The sequence below is a fragment of the Channa argus genome, chromosome 1 (assembly GCF_033026475.1).
Source record: "Channa argus isolate prfri chromosome 1, Channa argus male v1.0, whole genome shotgun sequence".
Lineage (NCBI taxonomy): Eukaryota > Metazoa > Chordata > Actinopteri > Anabantiformes > Channidae > Channa > Channa argus.
In genome coordinates this window covers 45,613,856-45,630,680 of record NC_090197.1, presented here as the reverse complement: position 1 = coordinate 45,630,680, position 16,825 = coordinate 45,613,856, and the positions used below count along the sequence as shown (strand labels likewise).

At 40.0% G+C, this 16,825-nt stretch overlaps 1 protein-coding gene across 7 annotated transcripts in view; it reads right to left on the bottom strand.

Annotated features, from left to right (window-relative positions):
• ablim1a (actin binding LIM protein 1a) overlaps positions 1–16,825 on the bottom strand; it is a 37,233-nt gene that overhangs the window by 6,530 nt on the left and 13,878 nt on the right. For 5 of the 7 annotated variants that reach the window (XR_010916263.1, XM_067525782.1, XM_067525823.1 and 2 more), the window contains exons 2-17: positions 13,118–13,255; positions 10,345–10,528; positions 9,675–9,784; positions 8,264–8,390; positions 8,045–8,138; positions 6,051–6,138; positions 4,927–4,991; positions 4,510–4,554; positions 3,773–3,850; positions 3,437–3,595; positions 3,170–3,214; positions 2,904–2,939; positions 2,664–2,793; positions 2,030–2,149; positions 1,197–1,301; positions 831–878 (exon numbers count right to left, since the gene is read on the bottom strand). Coding sequence is in view for 6 of the 7 variants with exons in the window: in XM_067525782.1 (XP_067381883.1) it covers positions 831–878; positions 1,197–1,301; positions 2,030–2,149; positions 2,664–2,793; positions 2,904–2,939; positions 3,170–3,214; positions 3,437–3,595; positions 3,773–3,850; positions 4,510–4,554; positions 4,927–4,991; positions 6,051–6,138; positions 8,045–8,138; positions 8,264–8,390; positions 9,675–9,784; positions 10,345–10,528; positions 13,118–13,255 (1,572 nt within the window). In the remaining variant the exon portion in view is untranslated. The remainder of the gene's footprint in view (positions 1–830; positions 879–1,196; positions 1,302–2,029; positions 2,150–2,663; positions 2,794–2,903; positions 2,940–3,169; positions 3,215–3,436; positions 3,596–3,772; positions 3,851–4,509; positions 4,555–4,926; positions 4,992–6,050; positions 6,139–8,044; positions 8,139–8,263; positions 8,391–9,674; positions 9,785–10,344; positions 10,529–13,117; positions 13,256–16,825) is intronic. The other 2 variants (XM_067525798.1, XM_067525815.1) reach the window with 2 other exon arrangements.

The following is a 16,825-nucleotide window of genomic DNA, read 5'->3' as shown; positions in this document are numbered from 1 at the left end:
GTGCTGGAGTTTTAGGAGAGGAGTGTTGTCCCATTCATGTCTGATGCAGGATTCTAGCTGCTCAACATTTCTGGGCCTTTTTTGCCAGCCGTTTCATTTTATGATGCGCCAAATGTTTTCTATTGGTGAAAGGTCTGGACTTCAGGCAGACCAGTTCATCTGGGTTTGACCTTCGGCCTTGTCCCTTCCACACAGAGATTCCGCCTGATTCTCTGAATCTTTTTTCTAAAATTGTTGCACAGTTTTTAGACACAGTTTGTTACAGATTGGTAAACCTATCCCCATCTTTACATTTGAGAGGCTCTGCCTCTGTGAAATGCTCCTTTTATTTCCAGTCATGTTAATGACCTGTTGCCAATTAACCTAGTATTTGTCAAATGCGCCTTCATTTGTTTTTTTATTTGCAGTAATTACTTTTCCAGCCTTTTTGTTGCCCTATTCCGACTTTTTTAAGATGTGTTGCTGCTATCAAATTCAAAATGAGCGAATATTTTCCATTTCATGTAAAATGTCTTCAACATTTAACAATCTCATATGTTGTTTATGTTCTATTTTGAATAAAATATGGGTGGATGAGATTTGTAAATCATTGCATTCTGTTTTTATTTACATTTTACGTCCATCTATCAGTTACTTTTAACCATGAATACATTTAAGATTAGACTAACATGTGAATATATGGTTGTATTTTTTTAGAAATAATTATTCATTTTAATAAAATAAGTTAAGCTACCTCGATATTTCCACATTACTTAAGGCAGCTTGGGAATCACTGATTTCTGTGATTGATTACTGTTTTTACCATAAAACACACAAGATTGTAATGGTACCGTATTGTTTGTAGATGGGTGGTTTTCTGTAGATGTTGCTCCCCTGATCTGAAAACATTCAAATACAAAAGATATTTACAGACTGTACAGTGCCTCTGCTATACAAATTAGTCATCAATCAAAAACATTTAACAGCAAGCCATGATGCATTGGGATGACATTAAAATTCACCTTTTTCTTCTTTTTTCACCTTTTTAAAATTCTATATAATTTTGAAAGAAGAGGGGAAAAGCAAAGGCTGATACCAAATGAGGAATAATGAAGATAGACAAATATATAGATAGATAGATAGAGAGAGAGAGAGAGAGAGAGAGAGAGAGAGAGAGAGTATGGACGAGCAGTGACAGGGTGCGCTCCAGCTCCTACCTGGGAGGTGGAAATGTTTAGGGGTCTGAGAGAGGGGCGGGGTGACCGGCCGGCTGTTGGGCCTGAGCGGGAGAGGGGAGCTCCGGCCACTCGGCGGGTCAGTGCCTCCAGTGAGAAGAACCAAGAACAGAACATGAGCAGGGACACTAAAGGGAAGCCACAGTCTGAACGGTGCAACACACAGGGACCAGTTGACATTTGAGTGAATGGGAGACACTCTGTTAGCTCTTATAAATGCAGGTAATGGAGCTGTGCACTCCATGCAAGATCAAGGTACAGTACAACAGCAGATCAAGCTAGCAGGGTTTAAAACAGCCAGCCAGCTGGGGAGATGTGTTATGAGTCGTCAAGTATAATGTCTATTATTCTGTTGTATAATATGAGTTCAGAGTTCAGTAAAAGTTCACAGTTAAGAAGTTAATACATTATAGCATGCAGCAGCAAACTTATGTTACTAAACCTTATTTTTATCTCAGCCTCTGAAGTCTCACGTATTCTGAAAATTCAAAAAAAGCCATCCAACATTCAAAGTGTTGGTGTGGATACTGGATTTGGATTAGTAATATCTCTCAAGTACATGCAAAGCTGCACAGCACAAACACAAAGCCTGTCACGTAACTTTGGCAGAGGATGTGTTAGTCAAAGCTGAATAATTGCAGAGTAGTTATTGAAGAATCAGTGGTTTGATAAGGACATGGATTTGATCATATTAGAAATGGCCCAGAATGGAGTGATGGATCCAGGATGACAGATGGGGTATTGAGGGGAAGTGGCATCCCAGGTGACAATGGAGATTATGTGTTGCCTTGGGAATGGGGGCCGCAAACCCTTACCTTGGCTATGGGGAAGGAAGTGGTGTCTGAAAGGGGAGGTGGGGCGGGAGTCACTATTTCTGGAGCCCACACTGTTACTGCATAAGGAGGAGCAGAGCTTCTGCATGCCTGTCAGAGCCTCTGCAGGAAGGGAGGGTTTGGGACAGAGGACAAAAACCCAAGGACCACGCAGCAGAGGTGGACAATGTGGGGAGGAGGTAGAAGGTAAGGGACAAAAGAATAGGAATATAAACATAATCAAATGTTGAAAAGAGGAAATAAAAGACACCCAAAGTGAGAAGTAAGAAATACTCAAGGGGCACAGTAAGAGACAACTAAGAGTGTTACATTTTAAAATCAAACATGTGAATGGAAAAAATACCAAACACAGGAGAAGTAGTGTTCTTTGAGGTGCAAAATTGACTTTAAAGTTGTTATTCTGCAAAAATGAGGACTATCTATTATGTAATATTATGTGAAATGTTACTAGAAAAAACAAACACACAATAGCTTAACAGCCAAAAGTCAATTTTGTAAAGTTCCCTTTTATAGCGGTCAGTGAAGTCATCCACTACCTGACCAGTTACGATCTCATCAATGCTCTTCACTTATTTTTAAACACTGTACAATACACAAGTACACATATAATACTTACCTGGCCTGTGAAAATGCTGTGGTGACCGTGACAAGGTAGGTGTGTAGCCGTGGCGGTTATACACCGGTGATCCTATGGAGCCCTGGCTGGTCGACCGATGGAGGATTCGTTCTCTCCTCTCACCAGAGCCCTGACACACACACACACACACATAGGTTATTTCACAAACTGCTGGGATTAATAGTCACATTACAGAGGGCATTTACTTTGCTCAGTGGGGGCAAGGAATAAAATGCTTACCTCACCGAATGGGGTTGGGGACATGTTTCTTGACAACTAGAAAGAATCAAGCAAACACAGATTAACATTTGTTCAGTTTAAATATCTTAATTATAGATATAGAGGCAAAAGAACAGTCAAAGATGTACATAAGGCATCATAGTGGTAACTGTCTATAAAAATCATCACTGTTGCAGTTTCTACTTTTTTATTGTACAGCTCTCTCAGCTCTTTCCTTTGCGATTTAAGGTGCATTATATTTATAAGCACACATTGACATATCTCACCTTCTCATCGGGCAAAGGGGAACGCTCCCTTCTGGCAGTGTGGAGCTGTGAGGGACACACAAGTTCAGTGCCGCATTTAAGCTTTTATAACAGCAAAAACAAAGAGTTTTTTTAATTTATGAACCTTTTTGGCTTTTTCATTCATAAAGAAAAGCACAACCTACAGCAAAACTGAAGCTCATTGGAGAATTATATTTTCCCAATGCACAGCATGTGCACAAAGACAGTACACATGCCAGAATATAAGCATGCGATATGCGTGTTTACCTCTGCCACACTCTCTCGTCTCTCCTCTCTCTCATCCAGGGAGGTGGTGTACATAGGTTCATAGGTGATAAGATCAGGGCGCTCAATGTCATAAATGGCTTTGACTTTTGGAATGGCAGCTAGGTCTCTGTAATCAAGGATCTCATTGTCTACTTTTGCCTAGGGAGACATATAAAGACAAACATGCACACATGGACAAAAGTAAAGGGAGATTGCTACTGTCAACCTGCCAACCTGTCAAACTGTTGTTATTATAAAAGAGGAGGGTGGGTTAGGTCATTTCTGACTAGAGAGACAGACAGCACAAACTTAGACATATGGCAACACACATCTTACATAGATCGTGTGACCCGGTGAGCCAGGTATGCTTGAACCAGGTCTGGAACAAATACTCTCAGACGACGACCTCGTAGGCTGTGAGGGAAAAAAATCAAAAACTTGGCTGTTAGTTACATCTGTGAGGCAATCGGTCCCCCATAATCCACAACCCCCTGTTATTTCCATATCACTCATAATTATTACCCAAAACTCTCAAACATTACACCTTCAGCCGTTGCTATATGAGCAATGAGAGGGAACAGCAACCCCTGTATTTACATTTCATGAATTACATCAAGTACTTAGAAATACTAACATGTCATCTCATGATTAGGTCATTCATTTGCAAATTTGCAAAGTGAATGAGTCCTTTAGCGCCGTGATTTTTATGCTCTTAAGAACCTCATGCCTGTTTATGGGAAACGAACAGTTTGGATGGCAGCAGCAGGTAGAATGTAGTGCAGTTACATTTTACATTTTCTTTTCACCTAATGCGTAAATTGGAATCTTAGAACAGACAAATTATCTATCTCATATATCAATTCTGCTCCTCCAAATGTGTGCGCATCTTTCTCTCATGCACCTTGGATGTGAGCGTTGTTAAAGGACAAGACTGAATGGTTCTGTATGACACACAGAGAGGGCACTGCAGGCTGTCTCCAGCAGATAGCAGCATACAGTGTATCGTGTCCTATGTACAGTATATGGTGGAACACAGGATGATGCCATCTCATAGCCAATAGCGAATACAGTACCTGCCTTTCTGTTTTTTGGAGGAATAAGAGGGATGGAGGCAATAGCTGTGGAGGAAGGGAGAGGGGGGTTCACAGGACATCACACAGGGGTTGTGCCTCTCCAGCCCAACTCACAGTTTACACAAACATCAAAGCAAACATATCCTCATGTAAATATGCTCATAAGATAATATTCACACACACACACAAACACACACACACACACACCCACATGCGTAGGCACACTCCACCACCTCAACTGGCAAATTATTTAAACCGCAGAAGGATAAGGTCTAACAGTAAGCAAAGCAGTGCCACCCTACATATTCTGAATTTCTGTCTTTACTAGTAAAACAATGTCATGGGACACGAACAGAAAGGTGCTTTTAGTCACAACAAATTCAATGACAATGGAGTCAGGGACACTCAAATTCCTACCCGCTCCCTGTGTCTCTCCTCTGTTCTGGTGGTGTTCTTGCAGCCAGGATGCCAAACTGTTGATCCTGAAAGGAGGACAAAGACTTAGTTAAAACACCTAAAATAAAATATTGTGCCGTCAGTTTTTTGAAATACTGTAGTATATTTGCATGTATTACTAAATGTGACCAAAAACTATCCCTAAAATCTTCATTCTCGTATATGAACATTGTTAAACCAATTGTCTAATAAATGGCCACAGGAAAGATTAAATTTAAAAAAAAATAAAATAAAATGCCCCTGCAAAACACTAGGTTTAATACAACTGCATGAATAGACTCTGTGTGGCCAGCTGTGGCTAAGGAGTTCACAGGTGTTGTCCACAAATAGCCGGGTTGGCAGTTTAATCCCCAGCCCACCTGGTCTACATGTCAAGGACCCTGAACCCCAAATTGCTCCCGGTGTGTGTCCCTCACTTGTAAGTCGCTTTGGATGAAAAGTGTGGTTCCTATAGTCTACTATTTTACCCAGAGCATGTTAAGATACATTTGTATCAATTGATTAATAAAATGTGTGATTTAACTAATTTTTGATTGGTTGCTCAAAACTATTAAAGTTTTAAATTGATGAATTTAATCCCGGTGGCCTATCGCTTAAAACCTACATAAATGAATAGTGTACACAACAGTTGCAGATACTTCTATATATGGTACAGGGCTCACTGAATGACTTGTCAACCTAACCCAACACATATGGGAGATACTGGCGCGACATACTAGGCGGCACTCTTAAGATCCATCATGTATTAAATGAGGGATGGACTTTCGGGACGAATGAATACCTCTTTAGCTATATGCTGCTATATGCTGCTTTAGCCAATTTCTGGAGAATTATAGAGGGAGGATTAATGTTGTGTAAATAACAAACTACACAGCAGAAATTCCATATGAGCATCTATTCACAGCACCCAATAATTTATATTCACATATTTTGTGTGCAGGTAATAGTAAAACAACCTAATTTAGTCCCATCACTAATGCGTTTCTTACTCGTAAGTTTTACTTAACTTACAGAGGAGCAGAAAAATAACAAGAAGCAAATTAACAAGTTTCATGTAATGGTGACAAACAGGCTGGTTTGTTCACCTTGCAGATACATCTCTTCTCCTTCTGTGAACATCTGATTGCACCTGCTGCATCTCGCACAGCTGGGGTGGTAGTGCTTATCTCCTGCCTGGAAAACACAGAGCACAAAACAGACTTGACATCACAGAAAAATAAAGATCAATGAAGCCTGCAGTAAAGCAAGTCAAGTTGAGCAGGGCTTCCAGGAAATAAACCCAGGGCTTTGCCTGCTCTCCACTATATTTCTTGGCTTTAACACCCAGAAGCTTTTATTGCAAGAGACAGTTTCATCAGATCCACTATATTGGTAACTTTCCTGGAAGAATTACTGTTGGTGAAACACAGGCACTGGCCAGCTGTGGTGTATATATGCTTCTAAGATCATCTGTAGGATCCCCAAAGTAGCCTTTTCCTCCTTAGGGAAGGATCTTTGAATCATATTGCAAAGTGAAATCATTCAAATGGAGAGACTGTTTTGTTCACATTTAACAAAACACAATGACACCTGCCAGTTTCACATCTGCTTCCAAATAGTCTTCCTCTTTGTCATATGCTGCACAATGCCACCCAGTAAAATTATCTGACAGCTACAGCACCTGAATTTACATCTACACTGATGTGGCACTTTGCATGCAGAGTGTTTCATGCCAAAGCCTGTGTGACTTTGACCCGCGGTGATAAATACCTACATGAAATTTTGCCTGCTATATAAAAACACTCAGTAGCGGTTCAACAGGCAAGTGGCCACTCAGAGATATAGGGCCACTGGCTAATATTTGCATTTTCTATTTTACTTACAAAAACAGCTACAGAGTGGTTTTATTGTAACAAGCCCTACAAAGCAACTCCATCAACTATTTCTCCTCACTTAAATTTTAAAACTAAACTTTCTTACCAGGAAATATATAAATACTTATAACATGAAATACTTTCCCTCTCTGCCTTTAATAGCTACATTAATTGCTGCTACTTTACAAAAATGATTCACACTGCACTTCCAGAGGAGCAGACTATATGCAAACTCACTGACAGCTACACAGTATTTGACCCTGGTCTTGGATCAGTGATTAGACCGTCAGACAGACTGGTATGGCTCTGGCCCCACTGATCCATTGGCAGCAGCTCAGGGGTGAGATGCGGAGGCCTTTTCCTATCTTCATAAAGGCCTGCCTTAGTGCAGGATTATTGTAAGCCTGGCTGGCTGGCTAGCAGTGACATTTTCATACCATTAAATGACACATAACTCAGTGTCTGATTGGATCACTGTCTGCAGAACAGACAAGCTGGCACTTGTTGAAGAGGTCAGTTAAATGAGTGTGAAGGCTAGTCTTGGTTGAGTTAGTAACATTCTACATCAACTCAGACAAGGCTAATAACAAGCCTTTCATAACTACTGCAAAACACACAATTATAATGTATAACAATCACTTCCTAAGTGTGTCAGATCACATTAGGTGTTTTATGTAATAATTATATAATTTGTGGCAAAGTGAGCTTGCATGGGCATGTGCAAGCATGTGTATTTTGGCAAAGCTGGAAAGACCTAAAAAAATCTGCTAAGAAGTAATCTGGTAGTTGAATGTAGTCATGTCATGCGTCTATTTGGCTTGGTGCTGAAGAGATTACACCAGAGATTACCAAACTACATAACACAATTCCACTCGATGAAACAGTCTCTGTCTTCATGGGAAGCAGAACAACTCAATATTTGTTAAGTATGAACTGTCCAAAAAGCAAATCCACCTAATGCAAGCATTCATTTGAAACTTATAATACACTTTTATAAATAGAAATAGCTGCTGTAACTCCACTGCTTAATTAAATCTCATGGACTTGAAGCTCAGGCCCTTTTTTCGCTTAGAATTTCTTTAAACTTACCTTAGGCAGTACTAAGGAAATCCATGTGCAATATTAATAGAAGTATATTACGGTATGTACTTCATAACAGCGAGTCATCTGGTTGTAAAGAAGAGCCAGTCAGACACAGATGGTTAATAAATGTGTCTGTGCCTTACCTCTAGCACCTTCCCTGTTATGAACTGATGACACGCCTCACACTGGACTCCAAAATGGATCTGGTAGTCTTTCTCACAGTAGGGGGCGCCATCCCTGAGAAGAGAGAGCCCACTCTAGACCTTAGAGACTTGACAGCAATACATCATAGTTTATATAAACCCTATGCAAGCCTGGCTTTGACCAAGTAGCCTGTAATTACAGCAGATATGACTGCTTACTTGCTGATGTACTCCCCAGTGAGCACTTTGCTGCAGGCCTTACACTTGAAGCACCCCAGATGCCACTGTTTGTCCAATGCTAAAAGAGCCTGTCCATTCTTAATGTCTCGACCACATCCTGCACAGTCTGCAAAAAAGCAAAGGTGGCAAGGGTTAAAACAAATGAAGTTAAGGATCTTCATGTAAAAAAACTGCGAGAAAGCACCACAAGACAGCTAAATATGTTTGGACTGAAATAATCCTCAATTGAAGGTTTAGCCTTTAATTGGCTTAAATAGGCTCATAATATTAGCCAGTAGCTACAGTATTGTCTGCACACTGAGACATCTTGTCAGTTCTAACCCAAGACACTAGATGGTGATAGAGGTTGGCCAGCATTGTTCTGACAGCTGCCTCTTTCTATCAACCACATGTCTCTTACACTGGTTCTAAAAGCCCCATCCATATCCAAGTATGATCCTGAGGCTTTAAAAGTGTAAGAGTGTGGTTTTTAAATGAACAATGTTCTTGTCAACTCGTTAATGAATAGAGTGTAAACCAACACAGAGCCGACTGTAAACACAGAGGACAATAACTATGTACGGCATAACAACATTTTGATGATGACGTAATGAGAGTCAGCATGCCTTATTTATAGGTGACCTTGTCTAAAAGCTCTTAAAAACATTGACAGAGAGACCACTGAGAAAGAGAAGAAGTAAGAGAAGGCAAAAAAAAGAAAGAGAAGAGCCAGAAGAGAAGGGGTTTGAGGTCTCCATGTTCCCTGTTTCAGAGGAAGGGAAATGCATGGCCATGAATAATTTAGCAAGACCTGTCTTGGTGTTGTTAATAAAGAACTGCTGGTCGAACATGAGGTTGTGTTTACAGTGAAGAACAGAAGGAAGAGAAACTCTGTTATTCAGTCTTTAAACATGAGTAGTAACTACTGTATAAAGTGTTCCACACATGTACTTAATACAATGGATTGTTTCTGTTCCTCGTTTTCTCCTTTCTTTTTACCATAAAGGAAAATAATTGGAAAATATGCTTGTTTACTATTGTTCTGGGGGTTATGTTGTTATACTAATGTTATGTTATACTAATCATGTGTACATTTTGGTTGGTGTTTAGTTACATTTTGCTAAAATTGTTTGGGCAAGATGACTTAAGATTTAAACTGAAACTAACCATTCATAGCACAAATATCACAGATAAAATGCCTGGTCAGCAGCTACATTAAATGTCATGCATAAATCGTAACTGATGGCATAAAATTTTGCCTGTCCTTTCATTGTGTTCTACGTTTCTAATTAATTCCATTAATGCACTTTTACTTTGAAGTCTACTCAGTTGTGTGTGGAAATAGCATCATGTGTGAACAAATGCCTTCATATCCATTATCCTGTGTGCATGTGTTTCTGTGGATACTTACTGCTAGAGCCCAAGATGTCCTTTGGTCCAGGCGACATGGGCTCAACACAGTACTGACACAGACAGTCCTTCCCATTAAAGGTCACCCTGTCTCCGGCAGGGAACGGCCGTCTGGAAGCAAGGTGACATCAACAATCAGTCAGAAGACATGAGCTGTGGCCCCTTAGTAAGTATGGGGGTTTATTCGCTGTGGCTTGCAGGTTGTCTAATGGGGCTAAAGATGACAAGGCCTGATCATGATGTGGTCATTTGTCAGCACTGTATGTCTGAGGGGGCCATTTAGTCATATGACACAGCATGGCACTGTACAACGTCTTCTCGAATTCCTTCAACTCTGTCTATCATAACTCTGAGGAAAAACTGTACTGTAAAATACTGTACTGGAGAGAAAGTAAGATGTAAGTAGCTCAAGAGAGAAGCATTTGTGGTTATTTAGGCCAGAATCAAAAAAATGTTGGTGGATCACAATGAGACCTGTGTCTGTTTTTGCATGAGCACACCAGTGCTTTCTCTTTTATTAAGACGTACACATCAAATTTACACAAAAAGTTTGTTGAGGTTTATGGTAAAGATGTCAAATTCAAAATGCAAATAAAGTATGTCTGTAATTCAAAAGTTAAAGTCACTCTGAGTTCATCAGCTAATAACGAGTGCCTTGAACACTGCCTTACTTGCAGATGGTGCAGACAAAGCAGGCAGGGTGGTAGGTCTTGCCAAGGGCAGTGACCACTTCCCCCTCCACAAAGTCCCCACAGCCATTGCAGCGGGTGCCGTGCATGCGTTGATAGTCCAGTGTGCACAGATACTCTCCATTCTTCATGAAGAAGCCCCCCTGGGCAAGGTCACAGCCGCATACTATAAAGGACACACACATTGGAATTCTGCAAGTCAGGTCATTTATTGCTGTGACCATAAAGCATCCAACCATCAAGCCACCCAACTCCACTATGCATCAATGGCTATGTTAAGACTACTCTGTGTAATCCTGAGAAGCTCGCTGAATGCATGACATGGATGCTGGCTAAAAAAATCTCACAAAAGAAAACATTTTAAATGACACAGTGTGAATCATAAAGTGTTTTCATCACAAGAACAAAGAAAAACTTGAGCCTTTTTCCTTTGAAGGAAATCTGCATTGAGGGCTCCAGACAATTAATCAGCAGTACTAAAGCAATGTCCTTTTTAAATTATTATTCTTTTTATTGACGTGGGGTTGGACTGTTCAGTGCAACTATTGTATAAGAATCCAGCCCAGGAAATAGCCTTGATCTGTTCCTGAAGATAAGTGGCTCTAAATACTCCATAGTACATTGTCAGTCTCTAACAAGCTTCCTTCCATTCAACTATAACCTTGTCATCTAGAAAAACATGAAGCACTGGAAGGTAAAAATACATATTAGGAAACAAGTGTTTGATGTTTGAGATGTCTTAATGTTGGTGTCAACATTAAGACAGGTTTACTACTGATGATGAAAGACTAAAAAGTTTAATAGGACATTGCCTGTGTTATACCAAACAGAGATACTGGGCAAAGATTTGTGGCTTTCACTGTAAATCTATGAAATCTGGGCTGTGAGACTATACTGTCTGCTTACAGCTAAAGGCTAATGTTAACATGCCAACGAGCCCACAGGAAAAGTGAATACATGAGGATGGTACCATTTTAATGATCTCAGTTTAGTGTGTTCACTCTGAAAGGATTTATATAAGGGCCTCCAATCATTGCGCAAACATAAAAGGTGCAGAAAGTAATAATGTCCCTTCTTCCTTCTTTAGATTTCCTGTTATCATGGCTCACTTGTTGACAGAAATTAACTAATGCACGTGTCTGTAACCTCTAAATTTAATACGGTAAAGATTCAGACAGCAGGCATATCTGCAGGCTACAGAGGCCTGACTGTATTTCATTCGGTCCACCTTTCCAGCACGTTAGTGAGAGGCTGAGAACCTAACCTTTGGAAAAGCCACACCAAGGTAGGAAAATATTTTGATGTTTGAGATAACTGCACCTAATTATTCTTATGCAATGAGTCACACTAAATCCTTGGGATGAATGGGAGTGAGTAAGGAAGAGAATCTGATTTAATTGCATTAGGACTAAGGGATGATGAGATTAGGTTGTAAGCCAACCCAGTCAAGAGGAAACCAGCAGTAGAGATCATGTCACCTTTGACCGTTCTGTCAACCCACCTTGGCTTTGAAAAGGATGCATGTCATTACATGAAATGCCTTTTTAGAAACAATAAAATTGAAATCAAAGTGAATTTAGTATAACTGGAGTGGTTTGCTTATTTCATGGAATTAAGACAAGCACCTGCTAAAAGAAACTATTTGGGATCAGACTGCCAAGGGATTGTAACTCTCAATAACCTTTGAGTCTCATGAGTCGGTCTCATACTTTTCAATAAGTTCATTGAACCTGGCATGACAACAATTCTGTATGTGTGCAAACACACATACAGAGGAAGTACTAGGACAGTGTGTCTTATGGCCAATAAAGCTGCCCATGTGTCTTCTTTGGCAACCAATAACTTGTACACACACACACACACACACACACACACACACACACACTTTAATCACCACCAACACTTAAAAGACATGTATATCCACTAGTAAAGGTCAGAATTAGGTACTAATCTCTGTGTTTGCTTGTATTATTCCGGGCCCATGATGAACTAAACTAACTCTTTAGCAGTGCCCCACTCACAGATTAACTCTAAGCTCTTCAGTGGGCAGGTTCAGCCAACAAGCATGTGACTGCTTGGCCGGCCATCGGCTGCTGCATCATAATGTTGCCGGAAATCCAGCTGTAATAAGGCTAAAGGCAGAAGGATTTGCACTGTCACTTGTCATAGCTGTCTGGATGGTTCTTCAATTGAAGTCTGTAATGTAGGTTTGAGAAGTGAAGAGGAGTCATGTTATCATGTTACCCCCCTATAAAGAACAGAAAGTGTGGCCCGTAGGGAACTGAACTCTTCCTATCCAACTATGACTGAGATGATTTTTAGGAGAGTCATGTAAAACACTTTGTTCCCTTGCTTTATTCTCTTTGTATGCAAAGTGGCATCAAACACACCTGACAGCTCTGTACTTGTGAACCCTCATACCTCACCACTGCATACATCACAAGGAAGAATTATTTTATAAAACATGACTGTTTTTATTAGGCAGCATATAATGAATGAATGAATGTCCCACTATTTGACAGTATCAAATTAGCTATGAATTTTAAAACTTGACACCTTAGCTGCCAGTATTCACACATCCCCCACATTTTCTTTCTTCCTAAAAAATAGTGGTTTAAACTGGCTCAGGGCTTATTTGTAAAATGTAAACACAATTCAGAAGCAGTCACAAAGTGCAATTAGTAGCTTTACCGCAAGGTTTGACAAGGAGATTGTTTCAGTTTTATTTTTATTAATAAACAGCTGTTTATTCTACCTTTACAGGTGAAGCACTTGAGGTGAAAGTGCTTGTTCTGTACCCGCAGGACCTCACCCTTACATGGCTCCCCACATTTATAGCACTGAATCAGGGGCTTCTCTGTGGAGTGGTGGTGTGTTTCTTGTGCATGAGCCACTGTAAGAGAGAAGACAATAAGGTTACTATTGAACTGTGGTGCTAGAGGTGTTTCTTTTCCTTTATCAGATATAAGACACTCTGTAGACAGATTCAGGATAGCCCAAATAGCTATAAACATGCAACAAAAGGTTCTCTGCCAACAAAATGAACCATAGACATTGCCCTTTGTAATATAGGCCTTAACCAGTAGTCAACAGGACACCCCAGGACTGGAATGGCAATGTTTCATTGTGGTCTTTTGATGTGGTAGTGAGTGAAATTTTTGTAAGATGAGTTATTTTAAGTTCTAAGTTTACAGTCTGCACAAGGACCTGATTCTGCCACATCCCACAAACACCAGAGATAGAGACCAACTGCTGAGGCCTGTCAGAGTAAAAAAAAACATTGAGCAGGACAGCACAACTTGGGGTTCACAGTCCAGATAGGCTCTCTAGAGAGCCTAAATATAGTCTGTCTTGATCAGTGGAGGATAGCAAGTCAAAATGCTGAGGGGAGCTGGTAAAAGGCACAGTAAGAGAGTATTGATAAAATCTGTCTCACTATTGATTTGAATGTACTTTCATCCTTAAAATAAAGTACAATTTAAAATGATGGGCCATCTAGTGTGTATTTCTAGTTTAAACTCTCAGAAGTCATTTAACCCTTTGTCTTTTTTATGTTAATAAAAAAAATCAACATGTAAGTGATAAATATACTATAATATGATAATTCCATTGGCTGGTAAAGAGCTTACATTCTTTCCCAACTATGTTCTGAGTTTGACAGAAAGCAGAACAGGCTTCCTTTGTGCTGTAATTCAATATCTCTCTCTGTATGGTTGCAAATGAGTGACTGATAAGATAGCAGTAGTCAAACATTTTAAAATGTGAGGGAAAAAAACTCTACAATCATATGGGCTACCTGAAGCAAACTACCATTAAACAAAGCAAAATAAACAGGAACATTATTATTTTAGTCAAAAACCAAATGAACAAATCTGAAACATAGCTGTACCCAATAGCACAACAATCCACTGAATAGTTATTAAAACATTTCAAACAAAAACACAAATGTCAACCCTGCAGTAGTGCTGGAGTCAAGGAAATAACCTTTGTGAGCACAATCAATTTTTTGGGGAACCTTGAAGGACTACTAATTTTGTTCCAATCCATCAGCTAGGTATTGAGAACCTTTACTAGTTACATGAAAACTTTGACGTACTGATGCTGCTAAAGGAAAAGACAGGGATCAACATAGTTTCTAGGGTTCATCCTCTTGGGAAAATGAATGGCTCTAGTAAATTATAGTACAATAATCCAACAACACTGTACAGGACGTAAATACTGAATCCACAGATGTGTTCAAATTCAGAAGCTTTAACCAAAAATTTCTTTTTTCTTATCCTCTTCTTTCCTCATTCTCTTTCTTTAAAAAAAAGAAAAAACACAAATATGCACTTACACCCAGACACACACGCGCTAAGAATACACATGAAAGGATCTTTGCTCTTGCTGCTCTGCATTGAGTAATTAGTGTGCAAGTCTATAATAAGACCACCAAAGGCTCAGAAATAGCATCATGAGCAATCGATGGCCTACCAAAGAGAGCCATTACTCTGTGTTATTGATGACTCTGCCTACCTTGCATCCCACTTGCAGTGGTTTCTGATACTGAGTGATGGTGTAATTGCAATAAAATCAGTAATAAAGCCCAATCCTCAAAACATTATTGTTTATTGAGAAACTCTTTGATTCATACTCGAGGGGCAGTGTACAATGTTATGAATGCAATTCAGAAATTATAAGTTTATTCATAGTTTGGAGAGAAAAAGGAAGCGAAACAAGACTGAGGTAAAAGCAGCCTGAATTTAAGGAAAGAGGGTGAGAACAATGCAGAAAGGAGGGTTGGAGGGGGGTGGAAGATCTGTCTCACTGGTGTTTTGGATGTCATTACACTCAGCAGGACAATGAGTCATCTCTGGCTGAACCAGATGACCGTGACAATGAACTAAGTCTCAGCAGCTCTGTATGTGACATTGCACCTCCAGAAAAACACGGGCCATCTGGGTAACTGCACACTGCAAAAATGCCCAATCTAACAAGTAATTTTAAGCCTCGTGCACACATGGGAACAACTGGTTTCATTGTTTGAACATCATTTCAATTTCAAGCTATGATAACACTGTACTCATTTAAGCAACAGCTGACAATTGAGAACAGACATCACGACAGCAAGGTGTGACAGAGCAAGAATTGAACAGTCAGATGGTCAGACATCACTGTAAACAAGAGTTTAGTCAGATTATCTAACCTAATTAACTGTGTCAGGAGGGAACAATGTACTGGAAAACTTTAGGCATGCACAGCTATAAACAAGAAAGGTCAAATTTTGCATAGTAGCATTCAACTAGTCTTGTTCTGGTGGATTGGTGCATGTAAATTACATCTAACTTTACATATAGTCATTTTTTTCAGGTTTTATAGAGCAGCTTTAAAAATATATTTTATTTGTATTGTTGTGATGCCAACTATCTGTACATTTGAATTGCTGACTTTCTATTTTTTAACTTTTCACAGCGTGCTGGGTTGTCAGTAGGGAAAACCCAGCATGGAAAAGTCAACATTGCCAACGTCATAACACGTTGACAAAAATCCAAGACTGATGTTTCAATTGCATGCACAGAGAGTTTAAAAGCTGAGGCTTGGATGGGAATCAGTTTTTTCCATCCTAATTCCACCTCTTCCACTTTAGAGTGCTGTGTTTGCCTCAGCAGTGGCTGCACACGGGGAGTGGGACTGTGGGACAACATCTAGCTGATGCATATTCTTAACATGCTTTTTTTGTCAAAACTGAAGAAGCCAACATAAAAAGAAAAGAATAAGACTGGATGATTTATCGGGTTTGTTTGGACACAAAATCCATTAGAAAGATTTCTTTCAAAAAAGTGGGCCTACACACCTATGACTCAATGTATGTCAGAAGTGACTTCAAGCGAGTCTACTTTGACAATGTGGGATTCAAAATAGATCCATTCGTGGGTCTTCACGGCTTCTAGCTGCAAAATGGCACTTGCTTCTTTAGAATGTTTGCTATATAAATAAGTATGCAAGCAGCACATAGAATAACCTCCCCTCTGAGCAACTTACTGTGAAATATACAATAGTACAATATTTCTGACCGCTGCTCACATTCTTCTTTCTGGGCTGGATGTTCTGGTTGTGCTGACAGAGTGATCTGTCCCGCCTCATCACCAGGGGATAAAGTGACTGATATGAGCCTAAACACACAGTGAACACACACTCACCCACACACACAACCATGGTGCTGAGGGAACAATAACCAGCAGAGGATCCCAAAGCTGGGCATAGAGAAAAGGGGGCTGCACTCCACCCCTACATCCCACCCACCACCCACCACTCATTTAAGTAGAGCCTAGCTGTGCTGGCAAAAATAAAGGCTGCAGATAATTCTCTAAAGAGAAGTGAAGAAGGCCCTGAGGAAAGGTTTTCCTGTAACGCGTGCCCTGACCTCGCTGGTAAATAATAGAGCAGGCCTATTGACAGAGGATGTGGGAAGGAAGCTCGAGAC